This window comes from Cannabis sativa, chromosome X (genome assembly GCF_029168945.1).
Source record: "Cannabis sativa cultivar Pink pepper isolate KNU-18-1 chromosome X, ASM2916894v1, whole genome shotgun sequence".
Lineage (NCBI taxonomy): Eukaryota > Viridiplantae > Streptophyta > Magnoliopsida > Rosales > Cannabaceae > Cannabis > Cannabis sativa.
The window spans coordinates 19,068,209-19,078,403 of NC_083610.1; the positions used below are offsets into that span (position 1 = coordinate 19,068,209).

Here is a 10,195-nt window from a genome sequence, read left to right on the forward strand (position 1 = left end):
GTCATTGAAAAGAAGTTTGCATTTTTTATGTAGTTAATCTCATTTGTATAAATTTGAAGAGTTCAGAGTTAAAATTACTACTAAAATCATATGTTGTTCATATAATTTACAATCTTAACTCTATTCAATTCGGACCAAATTAAATAAATAAATTGGACGTCAACAGTTTGGTCAATTTAGACCGTTTATAATTTTTTAATTTAATTACAATTTTTAAATTCTTGGTTCAAATCAATTTTTTAATTACAATTTTTAAATTCGGCTACAATATAATTAGATTTGTGTGTAATTAGAAATAATTACATAATTTGTCATGTTTATCTGATAATGTAATTACACTCTCTAATTCTGATGGTCCCATAAAAATTGAATGTAATTATACTGTATAATTAACTTTCCGTATTAAACATTAGCTACTAAAAAATATTATTTTCCCATATAATTACTAATTATTTTACCAAACAAGATATTAGAAATTCATATGTAATTACCACTTTATATTCAAACATACTTTATATTTTAAAATATAAATAATTACACAGTAACTTCCAAACACACTTTTCACATATGTCAAAATATATATATTTGGAAAGAAATGCTATATTTGGGAATAATATTGATTTTGATTTGATATTGTTTTGAGAATATTTTTTTAATTATTATTCATGTATTATAAGTTTATTAAAAGTAAAAAAAATACCAAAAAAAAAAGAATAATTACTTTCAAAAAAAAAATTGAATAATGTAGACAGTGATTTGGTTTGATTTAAAAATCTTTTCATAAAAAAACAGATTTAGTTTAGAAAAGTTAAAAATCCTATTGTCCAAGGCATTGGCATTGGCTTGCTTGTTGTAAAAGTAAGGATATTTTGGTCATTTACTATTCTGATTTCAATGGATGTCCGTACACATCTTTCTTGCCTTATTTATTCTCAGCACACAAACAGAGTGACCCCTCCGCTCAGGTGGTTGTCATTTTACATCCAATTTTTTTATATATACATAAATCACAATAAATTAGTACTAACGGCTTGTAATAATAATGTATTTGACCATAGACCAAAGTTTATTTTTGTTTGATTATTTTTCTTTCAGTTTTATTTCATATCAAATTCTCAATTGTATGCAATAACAAAATAAACCATTATTACATACTGAAAAAAACCTTCAAGAAAGATAGTCAGATAAACGTGTGATTGTAGTCAAACATAAAATAAGTGCAATCATAGATGAGTCAACTTAAGGTACAACAAACCTTGTAAGTAAGGGTCATGTTTTGGTAAACTATAATCTCTAAAGAAGCCAGTATTATTTTTCTATCACATTAAAAATAAACCCTGATAATTGTGAAAGTTGCTAAAATAATTTTTAGTTGCTAATTGTTAAGTGGTAAAGACAGATTAACTGCCCCATAAAATGATTTTGACTGAGGACCACTGCATAGTATTATGATTCTTTTATTGTAAGAAAAGTAATTACGATAATTAGTGATGGTATACATGATATTAGGTACGAATTATCACAGAATTGTCAACCAAATTAAAGTTTTGGTCAATTGACATCATTTGCCCTTTTAGTTGGATTTTCAATATTAGCTTCTAAAATTAAAAAGTCATGAGAAAATGTATGCCCCCATTATTATCTTTTTTCATTAGAGAAAAAATATTGATATTGGTACACAAATTTGTAAACAGATGAGAGGAAATTTGATATATATCATAAACTTTCAATAATGCCAAAGATTTTGAAACATATATTAAAACTACGTAATCTGAAATAAATAAATAAAATAAATATAAAACACAGAAGGGTATAATTGTAAATATAAAGTTTTTCCTATTAATAATGGTAAGGGGAGTTCTATTTGCAACCCATAAACTTATAAATACACCCCATTATTAAAAAAATGAATATAAACTTAAATAATTTTTAAAAATTACTCTTAATATTTTTTAAAAAATTTTTCTTCACATTGTTTTATGTTAATTTCAATACTTATTTTGATTTCATTTTCATAATTTTTTATAACTCATGTGTATTTTATTTTTATTTTTTTCTAAGAAAATTTCATATAATTTTTTGTTTTAATTTTTTTGTCATAATATTTAAAATATATTTTATTTTTGTTTGATAGGTATATTTTTTAAGAATATAAATTGGAAGAAAAAAGTTAAAAAAACTTAGTACAATTAAAAATATAAATTTTATATAAAATAAAAATTATCAAAATGGGGTGCCTTTAGAAATTTTTGGAGTGTAAATAAAATTTCCCTAATGGTAAATATTACACTCCATAAAATTATAAATGCAGCCCAATATTAAAAAATAATTAACTTAAATTAATTTTTAAAAATTATTTTCAATATTTTTTTTAAATTTCTTTTTCACATTATTATTTTCTTTTAATACCCCAATAGTTAGCTATATTTTATTTGCACATTTTTTTTTAAAAAGTTATATATATTTTTTTTAATAAAATTTCATGTAATTTTTTACTTTTATTTGTTTGTCTTAATATTTAAAATATATTTTATTTTTTTTATTTTATAGGTATATTCTTAAGAACTAAAATTGCCAAAATTATTAAAACAAAAATTAAAAGTAGGGTTTATTCAAAAAATTAAAAGTAGGGTGGCATGAATGGATAAGAAAAAGATTACATGTAAAATTAGAAATTGGATTGATCAATTGTAGTTAAAAAAAAAAAAAAAAAAAAAAAAAAAAAAAAAGCATTTTCAGCCTCAATTTAGGGGGTAATGAAATTTTTACAAAAATATTGGATTTTAGATAAAAGTTTACAATTTTACTGTCACATGAAATTTTTTACAAAAATACCATCTTTTCATAAAACAACAAAAAAAAATAATTAAAACAACAGTGAAATAACTATAAAACAACTGTGGAACAACCGTGAAAACTTAACACAGTACACATATAAAACTTACACAGTATTTTTGAAAAAAAATTCTGCCTCACAGTAAAAAATAAAAAAAATTAAAATTTCAGTATATTGGTGGAAAAAATCCTATAGATTGTATTTGTAAAATTGATGTTAATATACCACTTTTTGATTCATTTAAAAATTGTCAAATGGTATATACAATTTTATACTTCATTAAAAACAATAATTATTCACATCTATTCACTTAAACATTAAACATGAAACACAAGTATATATAATATATAAATCAAATATGTATAAAAATTTCTACTCAGACTTGAATATTGGTGCATTACATCAAATGTATATAGTTACCTTGCCCTATGTACATGTTAACTTCTAATTCTATCTCCTAATTAAGTACTTAATTAAAACAGTTATTATTGTAGATTTTAGTTACATTACAGTGAGAAGAGTTAAAAGATTATAAATCTCTAGCATTCTTTTTTATTGAGATTGAAAGGTTGCCAAGAGTATCATGGTCTTCTCAACATTGCCTCATGTTCTAACATTTTACTTAAATTATTCACACAACAAAATTAATGGATAAATCGGAATCAGCTAACACACAAACACATCAAAACATGAAAATAAAATTGATCGCAACAATTTGCAGATATAAGCTTCTTCTTCCTATAAAACTGTGCAATAATCCTTTAAAACTTAATACATACATTAACAATGATTTTCTCTCGTGGATGCCTACAATTTGGTAAAAACGGTTAGAACTTATAAAATAAGGATCTAGATTTAGTAACATGCATGTAGATTATAAGACTAATCTAACATTCTAAATATAAATTTTCTAAAACAATAAAATAAACACATATAAAGTTGTAGAAAACCTAACATTGGTGGCAGGAATATAATAGTTCATTCAGTTCAGATCTCTAATCCTTGTTTCTTTTTGTCGCAGAATATTACTAAGATCTGAACTTGGATCTCCTTAGATGATAAAATTATTTACAATCTTCCACACTATAATTGAGTATTGACTTGAATTATATGGGAAGTACTCTCTTCACTACAGGATTCGAAGTCACATGTCCCTCATGAATAGTTTTTCTACATGACAAACAGTTGACACGTGGATCTAATTCCCACAGGAAAAGATGATTTGTCGCAAGTGTATGCTCGCCTCCACCCTTGTGATATTAACCACAAAGTAATGTTAACCGCAGAATGTGCTTTTAATTGTAGAAAGAAGAAGTGTAAACACATCAACCAGTGTGACCAGGGAAAAATGAGTTAGCTAACCTCGCATGATACGAACTTGCGAGAAGGTGCGACTGAGAAAGGGTCTAGTCGCACACTATGTCCAGCATAATCAAAAGATAAGCAGGACCAAGAGAAGTTAATACTAGTTGAAAGTACAACTTGTTGAATTTAACGATCCAAATTACCAAGTTGATTATCTTTAGATTGATTGATTTCAATATATGAATTATAGACATGAATCAATAATCAAGCAGTAAATCACACAAAGATTTACAAGCTTCATCTGCACTGAGAACACATCTCAGCCGACTAGTGCTTGGGTTCCCCGATTTAGGGTAAATTCATCTACTAATTCTCAAAGGTTCATATTACAATCTCTGATTCTCTCTAAAGGAATCAAATACAACCTTAACAGCAAATAGTAATGAATTACCAACAACAATCAAGAATCCTGATTGTTAGTGCACAATCCCTTGTGCAGCTACTGAGTTCTTCTTCAACATTTCTTCAACCTGAAATCCCTTCAGATCTGATGATGAGGATGACACTGAACTCCCTTCAGTTAGAACTCAGCAACTCCAGACTCAGATCATTCCGCCATTGACAACCATCTTCAAGCTATACGATCTGACCTATAGACACAACAACAAGAAGCAAGATATGACACTATCTCCACAAACAACCGAATTAACAAACTGAACGATTTAATAGATGGAATTTTTACTAACAGAAACCGACTATATATATATATCCACAAACTAGTCCACCTGGCACTAACTAACAGTTAACAGAAACTGACTTAACAGAACGCTAGTGCAGATATAACAGACTAAAAATACCAGACACGACTAGACATTGAACAGAACAAAACTGTCACAAAATAATGACACTAACACTAGTCACGTATATACTAATTTTATGCAATGACCAAGTATATCTCTCATGCGACAAGTAAAGACTGCTTCTTTACATAGGTTTTGTTCGAATGACTAATTGTGTTCGGCAACTCACTGAGAACTCGCATGTTCTAAGTTATCAATGCATATAATGTCTGAATACGCGATCAAAGGACCGCAAACATTCAACTAAATAGGCTCAAAGGCCATCCTGCGAATGTAACACCGTAGAGCTCATGAGCTCGCGTGTTTGGAATATGAATGGACAAGTTACGACTTCTTAAGTGGCATACATTGCTGCAATTTAAGTCAAGAACAAACAAAATTGTTTTTCATTTATTCTTTTTAAATGTTTATTTAAAATTAATTCTGTAATTTATTGTAATAACGGTCTTGTCTGACCGGTTATGTAATCCTAAAAGGCACATGCTTTCTATATAAAGGAGCGATCCAAATCAAATAAACTAAGATGAAGTTATTGCAAAAAGTGGACTAAACAGACCAAATTCTGACTGAACCACTATAATTCTCTAGTATTCTTTATATTTTTATTTTTTATTTTTGTTTATTTCATAGCTTATATTTTGAGTATTCACTATTCTAGGTGAATACTCGCATAACGGGTAGTAAGTGTTCTTGTTATTCTTGAATCCTCATCTAAATTCCTTTCACAGTAGTTTCTTTGGCAATCAATTAATGCCTGTATAGATACGATTAAGTATTAATTTATATTTTATTATATTTTCATCAAAATTTTGGACTCACTCTCGGGTTTAGGGGCATGAGACATGAGTCTAACTATCTTAGTTCGAAGCTAACCACGCCGATGAGAGAATATATGACATGACACCATCATTGAAGCGTTAAATGTAAAAAGTGCAAAAGAGTTATCATCTCTCACTTTAACAACTGTTAACTCTAGAAAACAAATTAAGGGAACTAAAACTGAAAATTATAGGAAATAAAATAGAGAACATAAGCCATCAAATCTTATAGGAACCAAAATCCAAACTATAACCACCAAGCCCCCCAATATAGAACTCAATAATTGTGTTACTCAGTATTCAAATTCATATGTTAAAAATATTAAATGTATTTTTGATACATTCTTTATGTATTTCAGACTCAAAGAAATTTTTATAGTCTATTTAATTTTTATAATTGTGTACGATATATTTATTGTTGACTATTTATTAATTTTTAAATACTTACAGTATCAAAAATAAAATTTAAATAATTTAGGGTGATTCTACAGTGCACCTTCTTAAAAGGATGTATTGATGCACTCTTAACCTATTTCGGCATTTAGAAAAAAAATTTAGTCTAATTTTTTTTTCATATTCATGTACGTTATAGCTATTTAAGATATCTTACAAAATTTTGAGAAATTCGGAATAATTTACCATATAGAAAACAATGTTCAAACAGTCAATTTTACACGCGTATAAAATAAAATAGTCACGCGTGCAATACAATGTTTGAACATAGTTTTCGGCGTGTTAAACTTTTCCAAATTTCTTAAAATTTTGCAGGATGTCTTAAATAACTATAACGTACCATAAGAAAAAATTTGACTAAAAAATTATTTCGGATGCTAAAACAGATAAGAGTGAATCAATATATCCATTTTAAGGATGTGCATGGTAGAATTTTCCAATAATTTATTATTACACTTGTGGTTAAATTATTAATTTTATTTTCGACACTATAAATTATTTAAATCTTAAATAATTATAATTCTACTCATTTATATTTGAACAATAGACAGCCAAAGTTGAACAATGAACCTTTCAATAATTTTTTTTGTTTTGGTTGCAAAATAATATTGTTTTATTTGGGTTAAAAGGTATCATCTGAATTTGAGGAACAAAAATTGGAAAAGTACACCTAGTTTGAATTTATTTTCTTTAACTGCCTCCCCAAATTAAAATCTGCATTGGATAAAGTTTCCCCACTTGTTTGTTTTTTTTTCGGGTCTTCTGTCTGGTCATGCTACAGTGTAGCACACGTTTAAGACGCGGAATTTGCCAAAGTGCTGTCGTTTTATATTTATCTTCTTCTTTATTTATTTATTTATTTATTTATTATTTGGGCTAAGTCGTTTTATATTTAACAAACAACTGTTTTATTTTCTCTTTAGGGATTTTTCTTGAAATGTTCGTCATGGGATTTATTTAACGAACCTAACTTCCTCTTCTTTCGTTCACTTTTTAGAAGGAGTTAAACTAAATAATAAAAAAATTAACTGATTATTATAAAAAAAAATTAACTAAATAAGAAAAATAACTGAACATTTTTTTTCTTTGAACAAAAATATCATCCTTTATAAACAAAAATCAAACTAAGAATACAATTTATTTTTTTTATAAATCTTACCATTTTTTAATAGCAATCAATTAAAATAATAATTTACAATTCAATAAGAATATCTCTCTTGTTAGAGACATAATCAGAATTAGAATTAAAAAAACAAACTAAATATAAAAATTACAAATACAATAAATAAATAAAATTATAGTTAAACTTAATAACACTTAGTATATTTATCTCAAATGATAACAATGATAACTACTGTAATATCATTCAACTTCGTAATTTAAGCACTCAACTATCGTGTAAGATTCATAACTACACTATTAACAATTTTTTTAATGAAACTCGTTATTCTTAACCTCTAACATCGATTTGATAGAGTCATCTAAGAATAAACAATAACAAAAACCGAAACAAAATAACCAAAATCATATCACTCAAACAAGACTAAAAACATTCAAAATCATATTATATATAACAAAAATTATAATAACAAAATACAACTCTGACCAAACCGCACTTATATCTGGTTGGCAAGGCTCGTTAGACAAAAAAAAAAAAAAACTCGTGTAGATATAAATTTAAGAACGAAAAATCTTTAATTTATTACGTATACCACTAAAAATACATTTTAGCTAACATGCCATAAGGAGTTTTGGTAATTTGATATTTGGATTAAAATTTAAATAAAAAAAAAATACATTTTAATATTATATAAAAAAATTGACACGTCACAAATAACCAATAGGACGCTACTACCAGTGCCAACTAAAATTAATAATGAAAATTTTCGCACCCTTTAAAACTGTCACTTTTGTTCGAACAAACAATTAAACAAACAAACCTCCCCCATACTTATTTTATTATTTCTTTTTAAATAATATTTATATTAATCAATATATTTTCTCCTTTGTATAAATATCACACCTCCTACTCCTACCTATATTGCTACTCCTTTTTTTCTCTCACATTCTCTCTCTTCTGAAAAAAAAAAATCTTCTCAAATCTGTTGTGACCCAAATCCGAAACGATCAGAATCAAGAAAGAAGAAAAGAATGAGTTATCAACAACCTCCAGTTGGTGTTCCTCCGCCTCAAGGTCAGTTCTTTTTTTCTTTTCTTTTTCCAATTTCTATTATGATTTTCTTGACCGAATGTTGTAGATTTCTATTGTTTAGATCTGTTTTAAGGGAATCGAATCGATTGGTTTACTGTGTGATCGGAAAATTTATATTGAATATGGTTTTGTTTTTGAATATTGGAATAGGTTATCCACCGGAAGGATATCCTAAAGATGCTTATCCACCACAGGGATATCCTCCTCAAGGATATCCTCAACAAGGTTATCCTCCACAAGGATATCCTCAACAGGGTTACCCTCCACCTTACGCTCCTCAGTACGCTCAGCCTCCCCCACAACAACAAAAACAAAGCGGCGGCTTCATGGAAGGCTGGTAAGCTCTCTCTCTCTCTCTCTGTATCTCTATGTTTGTCTCTGTCACTCGGTACCTTTGATTTGTTGAAACTCGCTTCGATGACTCAGATCTGAGACGATCTGGCTCGTACGTCTTGAGTTTTGAGCGAGTCAACTCTCTCTATCTCTTTGGACAGCGCACGATAGAGTAACTAAAATGCGCGTTTCGTTGTAGTTGTTGTGTTGTGGTGTGGATGATGCCGTGTCTCTCTCCACTGGGAGGATTTTAGTTTTTAAAAATTCCCAATTTTTTTTATTTATTTTATTTTGTTTGGAGGTTCTAAAATACCCTTTTTCTATTATAAGCAAATCAAGGGTGGAATTGATGCCGTCCTTTTTTTTCTTTTTTTCTGTCATTGCAATCTGAATCTCTGATCTTTCGATGTCTTTAAGGTCGTACACGACAAATTGTTCAGGCTCAGATTTCTAGGAAGAAGATAATTTTTATATTTTATTTGGCGTTTCTATTAATGTGTAATATTAAATTTAGGTAAGCAGTAATATTGGCTTTTAATCATGTCTTGTAGTTAAAATCTTGTTTGTTTATGTGAGATAATTCTTATGCTCAAATCTTTAGTACCCTATTCATGTGATGTGAGACCCACTATAATAGTGGGTTAGTTGGTTGTCTTTGTATCTACCAAAATTTATATATGTTAGCAATATATATTTATATGAAGAATCTGATTAAAGTTATGTTTGTTTGGGTGTTTATACAGCTTGGCTGCTCTATGTTGTTGCTGTCTCTTGGATGCCTGCTTTTGATTCGGAAGGAATGCCCATCATTCTGATTTGAAATCTGAGATTGAATCTCAAGTCGTACAAAAAAATTCTATTGGCATTATTGGTTGTCAAAAAACAAAAACAAAAAATGTTCCATCTGTCTCGAGTTTCATGAGTTGCATCTTTATTTGTCTAGTTCTCTATTCTCTTTTGTTTACTTTGTCGATTGTTTAAATTGTTAAAAGTATCATGTCACATGAAATGAACCTTCTTTGCTTCCAATGACATATCCTTTTGTTTACTTACATACTTTGTGAATCAAATTTAAATCAAAAGTGTTTTTCCAAGTACATAACTTATGTGAATGTGGGAGATTATTTCATGTGTGCAAGTACAATGGACAGCTTTACAACATGTGTGGTGAAGTAGTAGGAAAGCTTTTATGACATCTTTACTTAGATTAAGAGTTCAAATGTCTACTATTGCTTTTCATTGAGAGGGAGTTATCTTATTTTGGCGATCTCATATTTAATGAGATGGGGAATCCTCGTAAAGTGTATATCGATGATCAAATTAAAGCATGATGAGGTATAAGACTTTTATTATTGGCACGGGGTCATCAAGATTGTTT

General features: G+C 28.1%; 1 protein-coding gene across 1 annotated transcript; it reads left to right on the forward strand.

The window, feature by feature from the left end:
* The first annotated feature begins 8,242 nt into the window (after positions 1–8,242).
* Positions 8,243–9,869, forward strand: LOC115703110 (cysteine-rich and transmembrane domain-containing protein WIH2). Its single transcript, XM_030630611.2, has 3 exons — positions 8,243–8,466; positions 8,635–8,821; positions 9,561–9,869. Exons 1-3 carry the CDS (start codon positions 8,424–8,426, stop codon positions 9,604–9,606), a joined length of 276 nt encoding a protein of 91 aa, XP_030486471.1. The 5' UTR covers positions 8,243–8,423; the 3' UTR covers positions 9,607–9,869.
* Positions 9,870–10,195: the final 326 nt, after the last annotated feature.